We start from the raw sequence: 24318 nt of genomic DNA, 5'->3' as shown, positions 1-24318 counted from the left end.
GAGCATGGTTTGAAAATAAGGGGTAGGTCAGTTAGGACAGAGTTAAGGAGAAACTTCTTCTCCCAGAGAGTTGTGGGGGTCTGGAATGCACTGCCTCAGAAGGCAGTGGAGGCCAATTCTCTGGATGCTTTCAAGAAGGAGCTAGATAGGTATCTTCAGGATAGGGGAATCAAGGGATATGGGGACAAGGCAGGAACCGGGTATTGATTGTAGATGATCAGCCATGATCTCAGAATGGCGGTGCAGGCTCAAACGGCCGAATGGTCTATTTCTGCATCTATTGTCTCTTGTCTACATTTACTGTAGTTCAGTTTTTTCTGTATTTATCATGTATTGCAGTGTACTGCTGCCACAAAGTTAACAGATTTCATGACATATGCCAGTGATATTAAAGCTCATTCTGACTCTGACAACTCCTTTCAGTATTAAGATAGCTATAGATAAGTAGATGGGTGTCAGGGTGGAGATACAAAGCAGGTGTAAGTTCCTCTTCCGCTAGGCTACAGGTCACCCTCGGGCAATAAGCAGCACCTGCTCCCCCACCCCCCCCCCCCCCCCCCCCCGATCAGGGCAATGTGGTGGATGGTCGAATGAGCTGCTGGTGCACATCACGTCCTGGTTATGCGACAATTGACATCAGGTAGACAAATCTCTGAAGAGTATTGGTGATGGGTGGGGTCGCCAGTCTGGTAAAGACACTACCCAGAAGGAGGCAATGGCAACCTGCTTCTACAGACAAATTTGCCAAGAACAATCATGACCATGAGACCATAACTGCCTATATGACATTGCACATAATGATGAATGATGGTTACAGATAAGGATAACCATGGACCTTGCAAGAGAGTACAAAACTGGAACAGGGCAAATTACAAGAGTATTGGGAAGGAACTACAGAGAGCTAATTGGGAACAGCTGTTTTTAGGCAAGTCTACCTCCAACATGCAGAGGGTGTTTGAGGACCTGCAGAGAGTATACAACAGGTACGTTCCAGTCAGAAGGAAAGCTAATGATGGAAAGGGAAGAGAAACTTGGATGTCGAGAGAGGTGACTCAATTTGTCAAGAAGAAAAAGGTAAACTATGTAAAGCTTAGAACACTAAAATCAGAAGAGTCCTGGAGGATTATAAAGAATCCCAAAAAACTCAAGAAAGGAAAAGGAAAACTAAGAGGGGCCTTGAAAAGTCCTGAGCCTCTGATTTAAGATGTTGCTGAGGGCAACTGACAATTTACTGGCGGTTCCCAAAACAAGAAATACAACTACATACTTTATTAATAACACTCTTCTGTAAAAAAAAACTTGGGTAAATGATCACCGCAAACAATGAAGAGGCGAGGAAAGTCAAGGATCGAAGCATGCATTTGCAAGGCAAGATCGTGGCACGTCCAAGGAGAAGCTGGAGCGAGGTTGAGGCATAGTTGAGACAAAGTCAGGGTGAGCGCAGAGGCACATTCAGGGCCATCCACCTGAACCAAGAGTGAGATCCGACTGATCTAATCACCGGGTTACTTTGAAAGGGTTGGGTACAGGCTGAATTTGATGCAATAGTGCCAGGGTGGTAGTGCGGGGAACAACCCGATGTTTGGACAATTTAAATGCAGGGCCAGATGATTGAAACGGCAGGGTGTTGAGACCAGACGTGAGGGTCAGGCTGGATCTGCTCGCTACTCCGTGGCATCTACTCTGCTCTGCGATGCGCTGAGGCTGAGGCTCTGGGCTTTACGCCTGCACACTCACTTTCATTCTCAATGCCGTTTGCTTACTTTTATTGTTTGCACATTGGGCATTTTGTCAGTCTTTTTTTTATGGGTTCTTTTGGGTTTCTGGTTTTGTGGCTGCTATTAAGGAAACAAATCTCAATATATACTTTGATAATAAGTGTACTTTCAACTTTGATTAAAGAGAATCCCAAGGAATTCGATACATACATCATGGGTAAGAGGATAACTAGGAAGAGTTAAGGACAAGGAGGGGGCCTATTTGCTTGAATGCAAAGGATGTGGGCGAGGTCCTTAATGAGTACTTTTCATCAATAGTTACTAAGAAGAAGGATGTGGAGGACAAGGAGATCAATGCAGAAAGTATTAATATGCATTTGTAGAAAAGGAGGAAATCATGTTGGGTCTCTTAAAGAGAAATAGGATAGCTAAGTCCCCAGGACCTAATGGAATATATCCCAAGTTACTGAGTGATGCAACTGAAGAGGTTGCTGAGGCCTTGACAAATCTCTTTGCCACAGGCAGTATTGGCAAGTAGCTAATGTTCTATTATTCAAGAAGGGAACCAGTAATAATCCTGGGAACTTCAGACTGACAAGTTTCACATCAGTGTTAAGGAAGATACTGGAGAGAATACTTACAGATAGGATCTATGAACATTTGGAAAACCACAGTCAAATTAGGGAGAGCCAGCATGGCTTTCTGCAGGGCAAGTCCCGTCTTATTCACCTGAGTTATTTTTACTAGTTGATGAGGGTGATTAATGAAGGTGGAGCTGTGAATGTTGTCTGTATGGATTTTAGTAAGGTCCCTCAGGGGAAGCTCATCCAGCAGATTAAGATGCATGGAATTAGCGGTAAATTGGCCATTTGGATTCAGAACTGGCTTGTCCACGGAAGACAGAGAGCGGTGGTTGAAAGGACTAACTGCGGCTCGAGATTATGAGTAGGACCTCTGATGTTTGTGATATATATAAACAATCTGATTGAAAACTAGATAGATGGATTATTAAGTTCGCAGATGGTGGTGGTGTGGATAGTGTAGAAGACTGCAAACAATACAGCAGTTATAGATCAGTAGCAGATATAGACAGATGGAGTTTAACCCAGCCAAATATGAAGTGTTGCACCTCGGTAAGTCAAATATAAAGAGATGGGACACTTAAGGGCAGGATCCTTAACAGTGTTGATATGCAGAAGGATCTTGGGGTCCAAGCTCATAGCTTTCTGAAAGTTACTACACAGGTTGAGAGGATGGTTAAGAAGGAAGATGGCATGCTTGCCTTCGTTTGTCGAAGCCTTAAGTTCAAAGTCAGAAAGTTATGTTGCAGCTGGAGTCTATCACTGGGAATCCAAAAATTGCAGTAATAGCATGAGGTTGTAAATCAACATGAAACAATATCAAAATAATCTCTCCAATATTTTCCGAGAAGAGGACAAGACCAGAACATATGTGTCAAGGAAGCTACTTCAGAATTACATCTTTCACAAACAGGACTCATATGGCAGTAAAAATGAGCTAACTTATCCTTGGACATATGAGCCCTATGAACCACCTTAAATTGTATCAAAGCATGTCAGGCACACATTGAAGAAGTATTAACTAGTTTAAGAATTTTCTCCCATTTCTCTGTAGAGAAAAATACTTGAAGTTCTCTTTCCCACTCATTCTTAATTTTATCAGATGTACCTGGACATATTTTCATAATCAGATCATAAATAATTGCTAATAAACTCTTCTGATAGGGGTTTAAACCTAAAATTTGGGGTCCGTAGGGTTTTCATGGCAAGATATGGGCCTTTCTCCCACGCAGACACTGCTACTGCCCAGATTGGGACCCAGCTGGGTTTGAACTCAGGACCAACCGTCTTGAAGTCCAGTGCTGATGCCACTACATCACCAGTCAGCCTCAACTTTGGGTCATACACAGTGTAAATTAAGGGGTTCTAAGTAGTGTTATTCAGTGCAAGGCAGAGAAATGATTCTTTGTATTTATAAATTAAGCACGGAAGATGAAAAGTAAACATTGCTTGTATGTTTAAAATGCTTTTTCTGCAAGATATGGGATGCTTTTCTTTTTTAACCAGACTTTCTTGGCACCCATCAAAAAGTCCCTGGTAATGAAACCTGCAATTGAGACCATGTCAAAGAAGACTCTTCAACAAAACCAATGTCCTCATGTCTTGTTCAAAAATAATTCAATTTCATTCCATTTTTAATAAAAACATTATTTCTAATAATACGAGAGTCTCGTGTGATAAAGAATTCTATTCTAATCATTCCAAGCCCAATAAAATTAACTCCACCCTTTGTTCATGAAGGAATATGTATACCAATGAAAGCTTTGACTAATTACATCAAAACATTGGAAACTTGATTTTTAAAAATCTCCATTTGACTTGTAGCATTAAGCTTTAGATGCTGCAATTTTTTGATGGTTTCCAAAGAAACACACACACCAGGCTTGTATGCAAACTCAGCTCATTAGCTAATCCTCCAAACAGCCTCGTGACTCAGTGGTGAGAAGGCCACCTTTCATGAACAATATACTTCTAGGGTCAGTCTCAGTTGGGTTTCAACCAAACAGGAAAGTCGGGATGTTCCGATTAACGTAAGCTCGATTTGAGTGAGTGCTGTGTAAATACTGCTCAGATGCAATCATTGGTTAGCAAGAAGTAGCAGATCATACCGACTAACATTCCAAAACTGGACAACATGGGCCCTTATGTTAGCCGAAGCCAAATCACACTTTCCAGCTTTTACAGAAAACTGCTAATATAAACTTCCTCTGGGCATAGCAGTGGAAATCTTAACCAGGTCATTACAACAGCAAGCACTTTGGGGTTTTCTCAAATTGCTGAATGAACATTGAATGCAATTTCAATGATAAATTTGTGGAGTGTATTTGCACCGTAACACTGCTTTCTCATGCAATCAGATTTTGTAACACAGGAGAAGGGTAACTTGTAGTGCATTGCCGCAGCAAAAAATAAGCCTTGCTCCAATACTTCAGGCACACATAAAATGCAACCTTGTCAATACTGGAATCCTCTACAATTCTTAAGAATGAATTTCAAATCAAATAGCTCCCTACAGAACCTCAAATGAACTGTGGAATAACAGACTCTTGCTATAATTCCAAAGTTCAATCACTTTTACACAGATCAATAACAGTAACAAACTCGTTTTTCTCTTCAACAATAAATCTTATGAAAGCAATGATTCTAACACTGAAAAATACAGCAGACTGTAAAAATGATACATTGCTCTTTTTTTAAAACTTTTATTGATTTTGTGTGCATTGTGAGAATAACAACTGATTAAAAAGAAAAATCCAACAATGCTGCAAATATATGACAAGTCCGAACAGATCTGGGCAGAGCAGGAGCAAGGGGAGCAATGAAATAAGTCACTCAAATAATCTATCAAATGTGAGAAGCAATTTCAAACTTTTGGATTTAAGAAATCAAATGTTTTAAAGGAGCTTGATCTGCAATGTAATGTCAACTTTTTGCTTGTTTGGAAATAATCGTCCACACAAGGCATAACAATGAATATTGGGCAGGGATGGTCTCCTCCTCCAATGAATAAAATTGTATACACAAGAAATAAGCAGGGCCATTCATAGTCATATCGGAACTTGCTGTTGCAATAACCAATGAGGCTCAGGTGTTGAATAACACCCTGCATTACACAAACTAGCAACACAGGTCTAAGCAGACATACAAAAAGTGAGAGCTAATACCTTGTGCAAATACTGAGGTGTTAAGTTCTTAAAACACACTGCCAATTGTTACATATGTAAATAAGCTACCCATCTGTTCTTCAGGGTAACACTGGGCCTTTTTTCCCTTCCTTTCCTCCATTTTATACTTGATCCTGCTCAAGCCAGGCCCCTCCCTCACCCCCATGCCACCTGCAGCTCCTTTGCTTGCACCCTCACAGGTACAACCTCCAGGTCTCACAGCCGTCCCAGAGACAGGGTGGTCTACAAACAATGCCATGCCTCATTTAGAAAATAGCCTTTTGCCAGCATTTTGCTCTGGAATACGTTTAAATTAATTAAATAGGTTCAATATAATAAAGAAACAAATCAAGTCACTTGTTCTTAACCCTTTCAAAGAACACATCACAATGTTGTGCCAACCTTGTAACCCATTCTAATATAAATCTAACCCTTCCCTCCTACATAGCCCTCTATTTTTCAATTATCCATATTCCTTTCAATCCAGGTCAGTGGATTGAATGAGGTATTGTTGTATGGCTAGTGTAAAGCTAAGCTCCGGGATATGAAGCTGCCTGACAGTGTGACTGAGCTCTGCTCTGGGCTTACTGCCAAATCAAACACTGAGGCACTTCTCCCTATCCACTAGCATGACTTCAGCTTTTCTAGCGCATAGATGTGCAAACTGCAACTCGGCAACAGTTCACGAGCAGTGCAATCTGGCCTACTGAAAACTTTTCAGGTTGTTGGCTTCACGCGAACAGGACTAGTGCTTTAAATACTAAAACCAGATGTCAGAAATTCTCAGCAGAGCACACAATCATGCAGACAGTAACACTTCATATTACAGGTGTTTTCAACTCGTGCAGCCTATCATTGTGACATGCTACAGTCAGAATCAGGTTTATTATCAACTGCATGTCATGAAATTTGTTAACTTAACAGCAGCAATACACAATACAGAAGAAAAATGAGTAAATTGCAGTATGTGTATATTGAATAGATTAAAAACGTGCAAAAACAGATTATATATATTTTAAAAAGTGAGGTAGCGTTCACAGGATCAATGTCTGTTTAGGAATCGGATCACAGAGCGGAAGAAGCTTTCCTGAATCGCTGAGTGTGTGCCTTCAGGCTTCTGTACCTCCTACCTGATGGTATCAGTGAGAAAAGGGCATGCCCTGGGTGCTGGAGGTCCTTAATAATGGATGCTGCCTTTCTGGGATACCGCTCCTTGAAGATGCCCTGGGTGCTTTGTAGGCTAGCACTCAAGATGGAGCTGACTAAATTCATAACCTGCTGTATCTTCTTTCAGTCCTGTGCAGTAGCCCCTCCATACCAGACAGTGATGCAGACAGTGAAAGCTCTCCATGGCACACCTATAGAAGTTTTTGAGTGTTTGGTTGACATACGAAATCTCTTCAAACCCCTAATGAAGTATAGTCACTGTCTTGCCTTCTTTATAACTACGTACATTGATATGTTGGGACCAGTTTAGATCCTCAGAGATTTTGACCCCAAGGAACTTGAATCTGCTCACTCCCTCCACTTCTGATCCCTCTATTAGGATTGGTATATATATTCCTTTGTCTTACCCTTCCTGAAGTCCACAATCAGCTCCTTCGTCTTACTGACATTGGGTGCCAGGTTGTTGCTGTGACACCACTCCATTAGTCGGCATATCTCACACTTGCAGGTGTCACCATCTGAGATTCTAACGACAATGGCTGTATCATCAGCAAATTTATAGATGGTATTTGAGCTATGCCTAGCCACACAGTCATGGCTATAGAGAGAGTAGAGCAGTGGACAAAGCACACACCCCTGAGGTGCACCAGTGTTAATTGTCAGCGAGGAGACGTTATCACCAATCCGCACAGATTGTGGTCTTCCAGTTAGAAAGTCATGGATCCAATTGCAAAGGGAGGTACAGAGACCCAGGTTCTGCAACTTCTCAATCAGGATTGTGAGAATGATGGTGCTAAATGCCAAGCTATAGTCGATGAACAGCATCCTGACATAGATGTTTGTGTTGTCCAAGTGGTCTAAAGCCGTGTGCAGAGCCATTGAAATTGCATCCGCCGTTGACCTAGTGTGGCAATAGGCAAATTGCAATGGGTCCAGGTCCTTGCTGAGGTAGGAGTTCAGTCTAGTCATGACAAACCTCTCAAAGCATTTCATCACTGTATATACGAGTGCTACTGGGCTATAGTCATTAAGGCAGCTCATATTATTATTAAGCACCAGTATAATTCTTGCCTTTTTGAAGCAATTGGGAACTTCCACTGTCACAGTGAGAAAATGTCCTTGAATACTCCCACCAGTTGGTTGGCACAAGTTTTCAGAGCCTTACCAGTTACTCTGTGGGGGCTTTTCATCTTGCAAGGGTTCACTCTCTTTAAAGACAGTCTAACACTGGCGTCCGAGATGGAGATCACAGGGCCACCGGGTGCAGCAGAGATCTTCACAGCTGCAGTTACATCCTCCCTTTCAAAGCCAGCATAGAAGGCATTGAGCTCATCTGGTAATGAGGCATCGCTGTCATTCATGCTACTGGGTTTCACTTTGCTGGAAGTAAGGTCTTGCAAACCCCTACCCGAGTTGTCATACATCTGGTGTCGTCTCTAACCTCCTTCGAAATTGCCTCTTCGCCCTTGAAAGCAAATGTGTATTTTATTCAAGATATGAGGGGCTGTCGAAGATTCCAATGGATATATTTAGTTGCTCAATGTGAAACTAACACGGAGCAAACTTAAGATAGCCAATACACAATTAAAGGTCATTATTATGTCCTACCTGAGATGGTTTGTTATTTTATTTCTAATTCCTAGATCTCACTGCTTCCTTGTAAGTTCACAGCTGCTGTTGATTCTTTATCATTATTTTTCGTCATCAGGTCAGCCATTTTATATTGTTTGTACATTTCACTCAGTTGCTAGTAGTCAGAAGCACTTGGTTAGAAGTTGAAGGAATTTCAATCAATATTTCAATCTACCTTTCACAAGAACACCGAGTACTACCTTTTTACACCAGCTCCTTGCATACTCTAACAATCTCAAACTGCAACTGTACAGGACTGAAGTTTACCCATCAGCTAGCTTAAAAAATCAAGGAAACTCTTCAGCAAGGGCAGACTAGTCTGATTATTGCCCTTCTGAGCACAGGGACTGGTTACATAAAATACTTTGCCTTTTCAACCATTAAAACCAAGCCCATAAATCAATGGGAATGAGATAGCGTCATGAAGAAGAATATTAAAAAGATTTTTAAGAAGCTGCAGCAGAGGAAAACTGATTGAAAAGTACATTAATTGTCTCCTCAAAATGTTACGAGTACAAAGACTAAATGCTGGGAAAGTAATAACTTAATAAGCCATTAAGCCAAACAAAATCTCAATATTCATTCCGAGCTGCCCATTGCCTTCCCCCTCACATAAATTGGAGCTCATCCAAAATTCTACTTTATGTATCTACTTACTTCAAACCAAATTCACCTATCTCACTACTCTGCTCATTGAGCTGACATCTGCTCTCAGGAGATTTTTGAAATGCCCGTTCCTGTTTACAAATTACCCAAGGCCTCATCTCCCTTGGTCTGTCACATTTTTAAGTCTCTATCCCCTTGTGCAAACTGGCTTTTAATCACCTTACCACTGGTAATACCTGCAGCATCAGCTGCCTGGATCCTACTGTGAAACTGCCTCCCGAACCCTCTCCAAATGTTACCAGAACTAAATCCATCAACCAAATTGTTCACCACCTCCTGCTTCTGATGTGGAAATGTCACTACAACAGAGGTACTGCGCTGTATAAATGGGAGTTGTTACCGCCCGGATTGTCAGCTCCGTCAGCAGCCTAATCACATAAATCTATGCTAATCCCAGACACCGATCCCAAGTGCAGATTTATCATCAGCAAGCAGTTAGTTAATACTAAATTCCTGTGATTTAACTTAAATATAATTTGACAACACTATTAATTGGTTAATTGGCTTAATCCACTGATTAGCTGACAACAGTCAAGCAGTGCGAGGCATGATTATAAGATTAACATGGTCAATGTTTTCTTTAAACTAACTTCTAATAATTCAAGAAAAAGGCAACGTTGTACATTCAATTGAGAGTTATTATTGACAGTATATGATTCAAGTTGATACAAATCAATTAGGCAAGCTAAATTTAAGCATCAGTCAAATGTTGGCCTTCAATTCATTCACAATTTAATCAACCTTTGGGTAACATTGTTCTTTTACACCTACACATATTCTCACATTTATTGTGTATTCCTTTGCCCTGTTGCAGTTTCACCTACATTACCTCAGGCTCTTCTGGATGAAATTCCATTTGCCATTTTTCTGCCGACTGATCGTATCTATATGTATTTATTTAGTTTTATTTAGGTAGAAATACAGTGTGGAATACGCCCTTCAACTCTTTGAGCAGTGCTGACCTGCAGCAGTGAACAACCCCAATTTAACTCTAAACTACCCTAATCACAGGACAATTTACAACAAAACAATTAAACTACCTGTTAAGTCTTCGGACTGTGGGAGGAAACCAGAAGGCCCGGGGGAAACCCACACACACACCCACAGGGAGGATGTACAAAGACTCCATACAGAGGAAGCGGGAATTGAACTCCATTGCCAGGAGATGTAATTGTGTCATGCTAACGGCTACACCACCATGGCGGTTAATGTAATGCCATATCCATGTCCAGTCTTAAACTCACCTACTCGTTGCCATACACATGGCCAATTTTAATCATTTCTACAAAGTTCTTATCAATCCCCCATCACTTAAGTCTAAATTATTAGTATATATGCAACATAAGGCAAGGGTTTTAGTACTGTGCTCTGTGAAACTCATTAGCAACAACTTTCTAGTCATAAATAATCTTATACTGGCTTTAAAATAGTTTTCCTGAATGTAAGAATTCAATGCCCACTACAAGTTTTACACTGACTGTGTCCTAGTTAATATTTAGGAAATGAAAATACTGCACTAATACTGCTTTATTAACTTTATTATTACATTTAGAAACATAGAAACCCTGCAGCACAATACAGGCCCTTCGGCCCACAAAATTGTGCTGAACACATCCCTACCTTAGAAATTACTAGGCTTACCCATAGCCCACTATTTTTTGTGAGCTCTATGTACCTATCCAAAAGTCTCTTAAAAGACCCTATCATATCCGCCTCCACCACTGTTGCTGGCAGCCCATTCCACGCACTCACCACTCTCTGAGTAAAAAACTTACCCCTGACATCTCCTTCGTACTTATTCCCCAGAACCTTAAAATCTTGTGGCAACCATTTCAGCCCTGGGATAAAGCCTCTGACTACCCACACGATCAATGCCTCTCATCATCTTGCACACTTCTATCAGGTTACCTCTCATCCTCTGTTGCTCCAAGGAGAAAAAGCCAAGTTCACTCAACCTATTCTCATAAGGCATGCTCCCCAATCCAGGCAACATCCTTGTAAATCTCCTCTGCACCCTTTCTATGGTTTCTACATCCTTCCTGTAGTGAGGCAACCAGAACTGAGCACAGTATTCCAAATGGGGTCTGACCAGGGTCCTATATAGCTGTAACATTACCTCTCAGCTCTTAATCTCAATCCCACGATCGATGAAGGCCTTCTTAACCACAGAGTCAACCTGCACACTTGCTTTGAGCGTCCTATAGGTATGGACTCAAACCCCAAGATCCCTCTGATCCTCCACACGGCCAAGAATCTTAACATTAATACTATAATCTGGCATCATATTTGACCTACAAAAATGAACACTTCACACTTATCTGGGTTGAACTCCATCTGCCACTTCTCAGCCCAGTTTTGCATCCTATCAATGTCCCGCTGTAACCTCTGACAGCTCTCCAACTATCCACAACACCTCCCACCTTTGTATCATCAGCAAACTTATTAATCCATCCCTCCATTTCCTCATCCAGGTCATTTATAAAAATCACAAAGAGTAAGGGTCCCAGAACAGATACCTGAGACACACCACTGGTCACCGATTTCCATGCAGAATATGACCCGTCTACAACCACTCTTTGCCTTCTGTGGGCAAGCCAGTTCTGAATCCACAAAACAATGCCCTCTTGGATCCCATGCCTCCTTACTTTCTCAATAAGCCTTGCATGGGGTACCTTATCAAATGCCTTGCTGAAATCCATATACACTACATCTGCTGCTCTTCCTTCAATGTGTTTGGTCACATCCTCAAAAAATTCAATCAGGCTCGTAAGGCAGGACATGGCCTTGACAAAGCCATGCTGACTATTCCTAATCATATTATGCCTTTCCAAATGTTCATAAATCCTGCCTTTCAGGATCTTCTCCATCAACTTACCAACCACTGAAGTAAGACTCACTGGTCTATAATTTCCTGGGCTATCTCTACTCCCTTTCTTGAATAAAGGAACAACATCTGCAACCCTCCAATCCTCCGGAACCTCTCCCATCCCTATTGATGATGCAAAGATCATTGCCAGAGGCTCAGCCATCTCCTCCCTCACCTCCCACAGTTGCCTGAGTTCCATCTCATCCAGTCTCGGCGACGTATCCAACTTGATGTTTTCCAGAAACTCCACCACATCCTCTTTCTTATTATCTGCATGCTCAAGCTTTTTAGACTGCTGCAAGTCATCATTACAATCACCAAGATCCTTTTCCATAGTGAATACTGAAGTATTCATTAAATACCTCAGCCCAGATTTGTCTTGAGATTTGCTCTTTAATTTATTACAGATTGTTTGGAAGTCTACACTGCACTCCCAGTAGTGTGATTCCCTCTAATGTTGTTCTTTCATTCAATGCATGCAGCATTATTTGATTATCTTTCTATTGTATCATCATTTAATAATTCTTCTCAGGTCTGAATTCTTCTCAGATGTGTTATGCTTCTTAAAGTAATACTGCCAATAATACCCTTCTTTTTATTTTCCTATCCTGCCAAAAACTTCTAAACAGGAACTCTAAACCATTTTTCATTCAGTCCCATTTCCATGAAAGACATAATAATGTACTGCCATGTATTGATTGGTGCCTTGAACTCATCTGCCTTATGCAGAATGAAACTTCCAGTTTAAGATGCTGCGCCAAGTGCAAGCCAACAGTTCACTAGTAGATCAAAAGGCAAGAAATTTGACTAAAAACATTACTAATCACACCTTTTCTGAAATCAACTGTGGAGAAGTATCACTACAAACAAGAAGAGACGTGGAAAGGTGAAGCAAATTCGAGGGACGAACCTTGCTGTTACATTGCAGAATCAACTCAAATGGAGTGAGCCGTTCAGAGAGAAGTCGAGGCAAAGAAGTTCTGATGCCTGTACAACTGACCCAGGTCACTCTGGGCACCGAGCCAATTCAGAGAAATCAAAAGCGACTGAGCTGTGTGGCATGGTCCAGGTCTGGTGCATTTCACTATGCAAGGGCCCGGGTCTGATTCCTAGTCCGAGGTACGATAAGCTGCTTGGACAACTTCAACAGCAGCCCAGATGGACTGGAAAGACATCACTCACTCTCCTGTGATGTTTCTACTCTCTCCATTGTGCTGAGGCTATGAAGACTGCCCCATATGCTGTGCTCTCTGCCTGGTAACATGATGGACTGATACCAAGGCTTTGGGCCTACTCCAGGCTGCTTGTTGCTCACTTCTACTGTTTGCATGATTTGGGTTTTCTCCCCCCTTTCTCTGTGCATCGTGTATTTTATTTTTATTATTTGGGTTCTTTTTGGGTTTCCTGCTTTTTGGCTGCCTGCAAGCAAACAAATCTCACAGTTGTATAATTTACACATTCTTTGATAATAAACTTACATTGAAACTATAACACTTATTGTGCTGTCTTTACGACAGTTATTTAGTTTATAATATTTTCGCTTAGTAATTCATTCAATAGTATTTTCTAGTTAGAATTAGAAGTGTTTAAAGTGTATTCATTGCATGTAAAATATATCGGCATGCGATGACGTCACATCCGGTTTCGCCGCGTCTTGTGGGAAAACACCGGTTTGAAATTAGCGCGAGGGTGGGGGCTTTCCACGAGGCTCACCTGAGCACAAGCAGTTTTGCAGGCATGAGAAATCACAGTGAGAGCAACGCTGTAAGTTAATAGATAATCGATATATTGAACTAAGATATTAATGCTGATCCTGTTAGAGGTAACGACGGTAGATAATGTTTATGCTTTCGTTAGTTAAAGAGTCGCGGATAGTTTGCATGGAAGTGTATTTAAAGTAGTCAATGGAGCAGGTAAACTCTCCCTGTATACTGCACCTTAGTGTAATGTAGTTATAGTCACCTTTGCAAGTATTTACACTTGAAATGTGATATTAAGGAAGGAACAAATACTGTATCAATCTTGTATTGTTTTATCAACAGTTTTCACCATATGTTAATGTGAAGAGTGAACAGTAAATGGTTAATCTTACTGCGATCTGGTTCTTATTAACTGTGGTTTATCCGGACGTTAAATTCGGCGTTCGTTACACCCGAAGGAGAACGTGACAGTGAAAAAGCGGCATTATCAGGTGTTTCAAGTGCTGCAATGTCAGCTCAATCCAGCATCAAGTCGACGCCGCCCAGCGACAAGGGCGGTAAACCGACATCAAGTAAGTCCACCCAGGCAAGAGCCAAGGCAGAAGCCGCCAAGGTGCGACTGCATTACGCCAAACAAGAAGCAGTTTTGAAAATGAAACAGGCCACCAGAGAAGTCGAAATCCAGAAAGAAAGGGCCGCCAGAGAAGCCGAAGCGGCCGCCCGAGAAGCCGAAATCCAGTTGGAAATGGCAAAAATATCGACAGAGTTGCAAGTGCTGCAGCTAGAAAGAGAAGAAGAAGCTGCCATGGCGGAAGCAAAGTACATAGAACAAGCTGAAGGGTCGCGTGATCTGACCGAAGTAAGATCTACTTTAGAAAGGACCAGACTGGAACGCACAAGCGACTATGTACAGTATCAAATAGACAGGCAGGCTCGTCTCCCCTCTCCATACCTATTCGATAACTTCCCCAGCTACGAGGAACCTCAGAGAGTCACGATTGCATCACATCCATACGAGGAAGGAAATTTACCCTCACGGCTCTGTGATGAAGTCAAGAATGAAAGAACCGTCAACGCTCCTTCACCCCCACAACAGGACGGCGGGGAGGGAGAGGTTCACTCCAGGACAACAATTGTCAGCTCGAACTGTACAGAAGTTTGCGGTCAAACTCAGTCAAGCCGTTATTGTTCCGAGATCTGCCTCACTGAGGTGTACCCTAAAGAAGCACAACAAGACATTACCAAGCGTAAAGTAACCGACGAGACGCTAGGTCAGTCAGTTTTCGTTCAAACCGAGCACGGAAACAAACTTGCACAATCAGCTCAAGATACCATTTCTTTAAAACCCAAAGACACCAAGGTCTTCAGAGGTGAAGCAAATAATGGGGTTGCCCCATTGCCAATCAGAGAACCACGCCAGCGCTCACCAGATAACAAAGAGCAGGCAGTCAAACGGTTCACGTCCTTACGGAAAACCCGGAAAAGGAAACCTGAGATGCAGCAACACACCCGATTGGCCCACGAGGTACTGTGCACCCTAATGGCAGAGGTCACAGCCATTATAAACGCACAATCATACCTACCTGTGTCTTCTGACCCAGAATACCCCTTTATACTTTCGCCATCAACGCTCCTTACGCAGAAGGCAGGGGCACCTCCTCCACCAGGAGACTTCTCAGACAAGGATTTGTACACAAAGCAATGGAGACAAGTCCAGGCTCTGGCAAATCAGTTCTGGCCTCGCTGGAGACAAAAATATCTACCTTTGTTGCAACAGAGACAAAAGTGGACAGAACCCCACAGGAATCTGGCCAACGGCCAGAATCACTGTTACATTCCCTAGCGGGGATGGACATGTCAGGAAGATCGAATTGAAGACTACCGACCAAGGCGATGTGAAAATTTACCAAGGGCCAGTTACAGAAGTTATTCTACTTCTACCCAATGACTGATTAAGAGACTAAGTTTTGTACTCTGCTCATTGTGACCTTACGAAGGTCAAGCGGGGAGTGTGCTGTCTTTACGACAGTTATTTAGTTTATAATATTTTCGCTTAGTAATTCATTCAATAGTATTTTCTAGTTAGAATTAGAAGTGTTTAAAGCATATTCATTGCATGTAAAATATATCGGCATGTGATGACGTCACATCCGGTTTCGCCGCGTCTTGTGGGAAAACACCGGTTTGAAATTAGCGCGAGGGTGGGGGCTTTCCACGAGGCTCACCTGAGCACAAGCAGTTTTGCAGGCATGAGAAATCACAGTGAGAGCAACGCTGTAAGTTAATAGATAATCGATATATTGAACTAAGATATTAATGCTGATCCTGTTAGAGGTAACGACGGTAGATAATGTTTATGCTTTCGTTAGTTAAAGAGTCGCGGATAGTTTGCATGGAAGTGTATTTAAAGTAGTCAATGGAGCAGGTAAACTCTCCCTGTATACTGCACCTTAGTGTAATGTAGTTATAGTCACCTTTGCAAGTATTTACACTTGAAATGTGATATTAAGGAAGGAACAAATACTGTATCAATCTTGTATTGTTTTATCAACAGTTTTCACCATATGTTAATGTGAAGAGTGAACAGTAAATGGTTAATCTTACTGCGATCTGGTTCTTATTAACTGTGGTTTATCCGGACGTTAAATTCGGCGTTCGTTACACCCGAAGGAGAACGTGACACTTATATTTAAACATTTACAGAAAAAAAGAGCAATCACAATGCAACACACACACAAAATGCTGAAGGAATTCAGCAGGTCAGGCAGCATCTATGGAAGTGAATAAAGAGTCGACATTTTGGGCTGAGGCCCTTCTTCAGGTCTGAGAAGAGAGAGGTGAGATGCTGAAATAAAAAGACGGGGGGGGGGGGGGGCAGTAAAGAAGCTAGCCGGATACTCTATTTTCCAAACTCATTTGTCCTAGCTTCCAAACACACTAATTTTGTCATCCATTTTCTTATCTCCTTTCCTCCCTTTTGAATACAGTCTCGTGCCAAGTTAATTTGAGCTCTGCACTCTCAAACCTACCTACTGATCCCTGTCCTGTGGAGGTACAACCCAGCCAGTCCATGCAGCTCCAAGCTCCAGTCAGTCCCTGATCTGGTCCCCATATCTCAATCCTCAAAAGCACTCTCTACTATACCAACTTTACAGCCAGGCATTCATTCATCGACTCCTTTCCGACTACTTGTGTACTCACTGGCCTGTGGTGCTGATGTCAATACATAGACCATTGCCTCTTTAAAATTTGCTGAAGAACTTCATCCCGCATCATTGAACCGTAACCTCAGGCTGCTCAGTCTATCTTTGATAGATGATCAGTGATACTCTTGACCTTATCAGCAAAGACACAAAGCAACGTTCTCGGGTCCCGAACTGAAGACTCTCTGAAAACCAGTGCTCATCCGAATCCTCCCACCATTTACAATTACGCTGACCGTTGTTCTATGGATTTTGTTGTGGCCACACTTCCAAGGGAACACCCTCAATGGTATTCGAAAATGAACATCACTGAAAGACAGAGTTCCTAAGGATTTCCTGAATCGCTCCTTCATCAGCCCAGGCTTGCCACTCTCTTGAGCTGCAGGGTGAGCAGCTCCAGACTGTCAACTCCTCAAAACACTTGTCAATGCCAGCAGTTGTACAGGCCCCTCCAGTTGACTACACTTTCTGTAGCTATCACTCTCCAGGATACGGTAACCATCCCGGAGTTCACACATGTCACACAGTGTGTGTTCAATGGGCCTGAGATGCCTTGTCTCTATTTATTAGTTTGGCTCACTTAACATAAAAAATATCAAAAGATGTACAATACTTCAGTTAATATTTTACTTACCCCGATTAAACTCTAACTTTTTTGGCTTTGTGTAAACCCAAGTGTTTGTTTCAATTCAGCATGGATTCCATGGGCCAAAGAGCCTCTATCAGTGCTGTATTTCTCAATAATTCATGAGGCTTCTGTTTTTGGCAAAGATTTTCAAGCTGTCATCCTCTTCAGACTGAAACTCATTCAGCCCAGCTCCAAGAGTTCCAAGATTTGAATCAAGGATGTTATCCCAGTTCAAGAAATAGGAACAAAGACAGACAGTATCTACGTACATGTACTCTCTGCCCCTTGAAATATTTCTGGGACATGACCTTCAGCAATGTGACCCAAGGTCATGTGTTTCAGAAAGCTAGCACCCAGAATGGCCAGTTAGGCTTGGTATTTGTGTCAAATTCTATCCAGTCAAATGGTCTCTCACAAAGAAAACAAAATCTGCAGATGCTGAAAATCACACACCACACACACACACACAAACAAAATGCTGGAGGAAGTCAGAAGGCCAGGCATGGTAATCCTCAGTCAGAATGATCAACCACAAGTAGCTCCAAAGCATAGGCTAAGATTATTAAAACAATAATTTCTCCTTCTTCTGGCCTGGAGGAGAGTACAAACTTTAGGCAACTCATTTTCATTAGCATGCCCTTTTTGGAAACACTGAATAGCTGGCCTCCATCAAAACAGGAGCAAAACTATACCCTAAAACTGCAAAGTTTACTGATGAATCGATTTTCCATCTGATCAACTTTACATCCTCTTAAATTGCCCATTTTTCATTCCGAGTGAATTTTGCTCTAATAATGATATTAGACAAACATCTGTTAACACCACTTCAATATTAAAGTTTATTTAAAAGTTACAAATTCTGAACTAATTTAAGAACTCATTTTCAAGAACTCTTTATTTCTCAATATTTATTGTTTATTTCTTTCTAACTTTTACTTTTTCTTTTCTATTTGCACTGTTTGTTGTCCGTCCTGTTGGGTGCGGACTTTAATTATTTACATTATGTTTCTCGGATTTTCTGAGTGCGCCCACACAAAAAAAACAGATCTCAAGGTTGAAGATGGTGACAGATACATACTCTGATAATAAATTTACTTTGAACGTCTGAACTTTGAAAATCAGGATACTTACTCATATCCATAAATAGCTGCCTCTTCTCAGCCATGGTCTTCCCTCTTCTTCCACACTCCTCAATCATTCTGGCGAAAAAAAATATGATTGAAGAAGCGCATGAGCAATTTCTGAAAGCAAGATCATTTTACGTTTGGTATATATTTTATATGTTATTCATACATTCTTAAAACCCACCCCAACTGTGAAAGCTGGTGGGAAAGCATTCAAAGTTCTGGTTGAAAATTAACCCAAGTCAAAATATATTTTTTTTCATTAAATTGTACGATAATAATAACAATAACAGGAAAAACAGACATGAAAAAATACCCAACTGTCAGTTAAAACTTCAAAGGATATATTTTCATCAACAAAAACAGGATTCAGCATGCTACACAAACATGTCCAATTCTGATAAGTACACACCACTAAAAACAAAAGCGCAACCCAGAAAAATGAAGAAATTATCACTACTGAACTAAAAGCTAACAAATGGAAGAGCATAGCCCTTGATGGGAAACATCCTCACCCCCACCTGAGCAGACTAGATGTCGACGAGGAAGCGTCGAACACCTGGCTCAGAGTTGGAGACCTCTTCCCAGAAACAGAGAGTTTCCTTGTGGCCATACAGGACCAGGTGGTTAAAACAATTATCATAAAGACATAATAATAATAAGACCAACAAATTCAAGCTGATAACTGCAGAAAATGCCAAGAGGAACCAGAAACAATGCAACACATTACAGGACAAACAAGAGAAAACCTACAGATACTGGAAATCAAAGCAATACGCACAAAATGCTGGAGGAACTCAGCAGGCCAGGCAGCACTTAAGGGAAAGAGTACAGTCGATGTTTAAGGTCAAGACCCTTCATCATGACTGGACGAAAAAGATGAGAAGTCAGAGTCAGAAGTGGGGGAAGGGAGGAAGTAACACAAGGTCGTAGGTAATAACTGAAATCGGGGAGAGGGCAAGGGGTGAAGTAAAGAGCTGGGAAGTCTTGATGAAGGGTCTCAGCCTGAAACATCGACTGCTTACTCTTTTCCATAGATGTTACCTGGCCTGCTGAGATCCTCCAGCATTTTGTGTGAACACATTACCTGTACAGGATCCTGTAGCAGATTAATTCAATCTGATTACTTACACAGACACAATAAGGTTGCAAACTTCATTCACCAAAACCCTCCTTTTAAGTATAAACTCATAAAAGACTCATACCTTACTATAAATACAGGCCTGATCCAGTTTTAGAGTCAGTCCTGCAAATTATATTACAGCTGATCCATTGATGGGGCAATGCAGATATAATAGAGGATAAACAAGCAAAAACAACTTTCCTTAATGGAACCACATATAACATACAGAAATCAATAGGTGAAACCCATCAGAAATAAGCCGAACTGAAAGGCTATGGAACATGAACAGGATGTACATTGTCCCCAGAGTAATATCTACAACTGGTATCATTCCAAAGTCACTACACAACAGCATTGCACAAGTTGTCCTGCACAGCAATATTTATGTAAATCTTCAGAAAGCCACAACACTAAAGACCACTAGAATAGTCCGAAAGTTCCCAGCAATTGAAAAATAAGTGTGCTTGACTGTGCCCATACCTCAAGGTTTACCAGCTTGAGCTGAGAAAAAAAATAATCCTACCTCTACTTCTTTCCACACACCCCCACCACCACACCTCTCCACTTTGTGCAATGATTGGTCCTTCCACGATTCCCCTGTCCGTTCGTCCCTCTCCACTAATTTCCCGTCACTTATCTCAGCAAGCGGATTCCAACACTTCACCTGGAAATCCCCTGGGGTCATCTATTGTGTCCTGTGCCCTCAACGCAGCCTCCTCTACATTGGTGAGACCCGTTGTGAGCTGGGGGACCACTTTGTTGTGCACCTCTTCTCCATCCACCAAAAGCAGAACTTCCTGGCGGCCAAATATTTTAATTTTAATTCCCATTCCGACGTGGCAGATCACGGCCTCCTCTTGTGCCAAGGGGCGGCCTGCTTCAGGGTGAAGGAACAACACATACATTCCATCCGGTAGCCACTAACCTGATGGCATGAATATCGATTTCTCTTTCCATTAGTTTTCTTTCCCTACTCGTCCTCTCTTTTCAATTCCCCACTCTGGACTTTTACCTCTTCTCACCTGCCTGTCACTTCCCCCAGGTCCCCTCCTCCTTCCCTTTCCCCTTTGGTCCACTCTCCACCCCCATCAGATTCCTTCTCCTCCAAACTTTGTTTCCCAATCCACTTGGCTTCACCTATCACCCTCTAGCTAGCCTCCTTCCCATCCATATCTATTTATTCTGGCATCTTCCCCGTCCATTTCAGTCCTGATAAAGGGTTTCAGCCTGAAACGGCAATGGTCTATTCATTTCTATAGATGGTGCCTGATCTGCTGAGCTCCTCCAGCATTTTGTTTGTGTTACTTTGATCTTCCAGCATCTGCAGAATTTCTCATGTTCATAATAATATTATTAATAATAATAAATGTTTGGTTCTTCTTGCCTATTTCATTATTTATTCAGATCATGGGCCAGCTTTGCAAAATGTTATAAAGGAAACATATTTAAGGGCACGAGAAAAGAGCATTACATTCAAATATGCAGTTCCAATATCAAATCAGTGATGGCTTAAATTGAAGGTGTCAGTGTTTCCAATGGGTTTTGTTGAGAAATCCCTTGTACCAGAACAATGAGAATTTTCTGGATTTCACACATGATTGAATTTGATGTGTCTGGAAGGAAGCAGGAAGGTGCCAGAAGTGCTTTCTGCCAGCTGTGAAGGACTGGAAAGTGATGTTCCAATTAGAAGCTGTTGTCATAGTTGTGGTTTCACTCCAGATGGCTGCAGTTTCACCCAGTTGGTTCCTGTTAACCTTTCACCTTTCAATATCAGCAGCATTTAAACACTTGTGGACTGCGTGTAGTATTGGACAGGAAGTCAGAATTATACAGCACAGAAACAGGCCTTTCAGCCCAATTCCTCCATGTCAATCAAGATGTCCCCTCCATTTGACAGCACAACTTTCTAAGCCTTTCTAATCCATGTATATGTTCAACTGCCTTTTAAAATTCATTATTGTACCTGCTTTAACCACTTCCTTTTGCAACTCATTCCACACACTTACCACCCTGTGTGTAAAAAAAAGTTGATCTTCAAATTTCTATTAAATCTTTCACCTCCCAGCTGCAACCTATAACCTCAAGTACTTATTCTTCAACCACGAGGGAGAAAAATAAAGCTGAGGGCACTCACCCCTCTCTTTGCCCCTCATGGTCTCTATAAGATCAAACCCAATCTCCCATGCTTCAAATAACAAAGTCCCAGTGCGTCCAACTTCTGCACACAACTCAGTTCCTCAAGTACTGCTAACGTACTTGTAGATCTCCCCCACAACCCCTCTAGCCCCAGAACATTGCCCCACCTGCACCAAAGGAGAACACAACATCCCAAGGCAGACTCCCCAGAGTACACCGAACTATGACCTCCCAGCTATTATACTCAGTGCCCTAACCTATAAAGGCAGCAAGTCAAAAGCCTTCTATACCACCTTTGGAAACACGTACCCACGCTCCAAGATCCCTCTGTTCCACAACACCCAGACATGTGGGAACAGTTGGAGCTAATGATATTTGCGAAGGAAAGTCTCCACGGAAGCAAGTTTTGGTCAACAGCTTATCAAAGGTAAACAGCTCCAACCTCCTCCTCCTTTACACTGGCCATCGCCTCTTAGCCCTTCTAGTCCAGAAGATCTGAAATGGTGATTGTCTATTTCCTTCCACGATGCTGCCTGACCCACTGTCATCCTCCAGCATCGTTAGTTTTTTGCTTCAGGACGTACACGATCCGATAGCCCATCAAATTATTTCTGAATTATCATGAACTGCTTCCTTGTTGCCAATGAATATATGATAACCAAGACTTGTTTTATTTTATGTCTGTACAAGGCTATAATTAAATGTAGGACTTGGTCATAAATGCTCTTATTACAATCACAGTGGATTAGTTGTAATACTCAGCTGCAGTTTCCACAAATTGGAATGCCATCTTATCAGTTTTTCACCATGAAAAAGAGAAGGTATTCAAGAAAGTGTGTTCAAACTACAAAAGTCCCCTCAGTAAAGCGTGAAAATGAAAACAGCTGTGTCTATGGGATCGTTAAGCCAAATTCTGTTAACAATTTAAAACTTCCGAACTTCTGTCTTCTGTAATTTAGAAGGCTTTTAAAGTGAAAAAATGATTGACAGAAGTACTGCAGAGAAAACATTTGAAAACAAAACAATTCAATTTTCTTTCAGAAAGACTCCAGTTTGATTTTAGCAGGGTATTAAATTATAGATCTTTCTTTATTCTCTACATTTAGACCTTTTGCATGGCGCATCTAGTGTAGCAATTCTACTTAGTGCTAATTTGGTTTTATTGGTGCAGAATCAGTGCGCCAAAATTATGTTAATGTCAGACGACAAAGTAAGATACCTACTGAACAGATCTGTGCTATTGTCCCAGAGAACAAATCAAAAGAGAAACTGCTCTCTAGCAGTTTTTTAAAAATGTACTGTGCAGAATATTTCCACGTCAGCTCTTTGCCAGTTGACTTATCAATGCCCCAATTAAATATTCTAATTGAATCTCATTAAGATTGATAATGTAAGGTAAATTACAATATTCAATTTATTATATTCTTTTTGAAATAATGTTATTGCACATTGATGAAATGAATACTTCCAATAAAATCTGAAATAATTTCTAGCTTAAGGTTCATTGAATCTGTGGCCATATTATAACTGCAGACAGTGTTAGGAATGTATAAAAACTGATCAGCACAGAAAATTCCAAACAATGCAAAAGAACAGATGTGCACCAATCACTTGGCATAAAATGAGCACAGATCATTTTGTTTTAAATGCACAAGATTTTAATGACTTAAATATATAATCTGAAAAGAGAACACTCATTGCTGAGTAACTCAGGTAAAAGGAATATTTAATGAAATTTAAACTGAAAGCTGGAGGAGGAGCTTAGGATGATTAATGGCGCCTAATGGTGACTCCTTTGCTCGCATCTTCAGAAACAGCTCTATTTCCATTTTTCCCATTCAGGGTTCTTTTAAGACCCTGAACTGGAGTTACACACTGACTACGGTTCTTTGCGGGATTGGGACTGCTCTCGGGGTTTCACGACTGGCCGTTATTTTACACCCTAAGGGCTCAGCATAAGAGCTCAGCTTGCCTTCAGAGGGCCGAGATCTCGTGGTTCTGGAGACCGGCGGATCGGTGTGTCAAGGGAGATGGAAGGTCTAAGGTTATGTGCCTAGAGACCCAAGATCTTCGGGCACAGAGCTCAGAAAAAGCGACACAATGGACTTTTAAAATCGTGAACTAGCGAGTTGTTTGTTATGTCTCCCCTCTTGCTGTGAAACGGAGACACCTCTTTCTCCCTTATTAGGGAGAGAGCCTGTGGTATGCTGAATACCGAGTGAACAAGTAGTCTTTGGAGTACTGCAAATCTGTGCCTTTGCCGTTGTTTTGCTCACGCTTGAGCGCTTGGTGGCGGGTGCCGATATTTTTTTTGCCAGCAGGGGGAAGGGGGATCGTTGCTTGCTGCGGCTTATGCGCGGGAGGAAGGGGAGCCGGGGGGGCTTTGGGGTTCTAACATTTAACAGTCATTCATTCTTTGGGGGCACTCCTCAAAATCCATAGGGTTTGAGGCTAAGAACGTCCCCAAGATGTAGCAATGTTACAACTTACAATTGTAAGTCCTCTGCCATTAACAGCATGGATGTCACCATGTACCAGAAAGTGAAGAGTATCAGGTACATGCATATCATGTCCAAATTTGAGCACAAACAGACCATCCACACCTTCTGA

General features: G+C 41.7%; 2 protein-coding genes across 14 annotated transcripts in view; one reads left to right on the top strand and one right to left on the bottom strand.

Annotated features, from left to right (window-relative positions):
• The window catches only part of LOC132400603 (dystrobrevin beta), a 488265-nt gene that overhangs the window by 335844 nt on the left and 128103 nt on the right, over positions 1–24318 (bottom strand). For all 13 annotated transcript variants that reach the window (XM_059981722.1, XM_059981724.1, XM_059981723.1 and 10 more), the window contains one exon: positions 18457–18524. In XM_059981722.1, the coding sequence (XP_059837705.1) occupies positions 18457–18523 (67 nt within the window). In that variant the 5' untranslated portion in view covers position 18524. The remainder of the gene's footprint in view (positions 1–18456; positions 18525–24318) is intronic.
• On the top strand, positions 13377–16068 carry LOC132400278 (uncharacterized). Its single transcript, XM_059981247.1, has 2 exons — positions 13377–13558; positions 13837–16068. The coding sequence occupies exon 2, from the start codon at positions 14003–14005 to the stop codon at positions 15335–15337; it is 1335 nt and encodes a 444-aa protein (XP_059837230.1). The 5' UTR covers positions 13377–13558; positions 13837–14002; the 3' UTR covers positions 15338–16068.

This window comes from Hypanus sabinus, chromosome 10 (assembly GCF_030144855.1).
Source record: "Hypanus sabinus isolate sHypSab1 chromosome 10, sHypSab1.hap1, whole genome shotgun sequence".
NCBI classification, from domain to species: Eukaryota; Metazoa; Chordata; class Chondrichthyes; order Myliobatiformes; family Dasyatidae; genus Hypanus; species Hypanus sabinus.
This window is presented reverse-complemented; position numbering and strand designations above follow the sequence as displayed.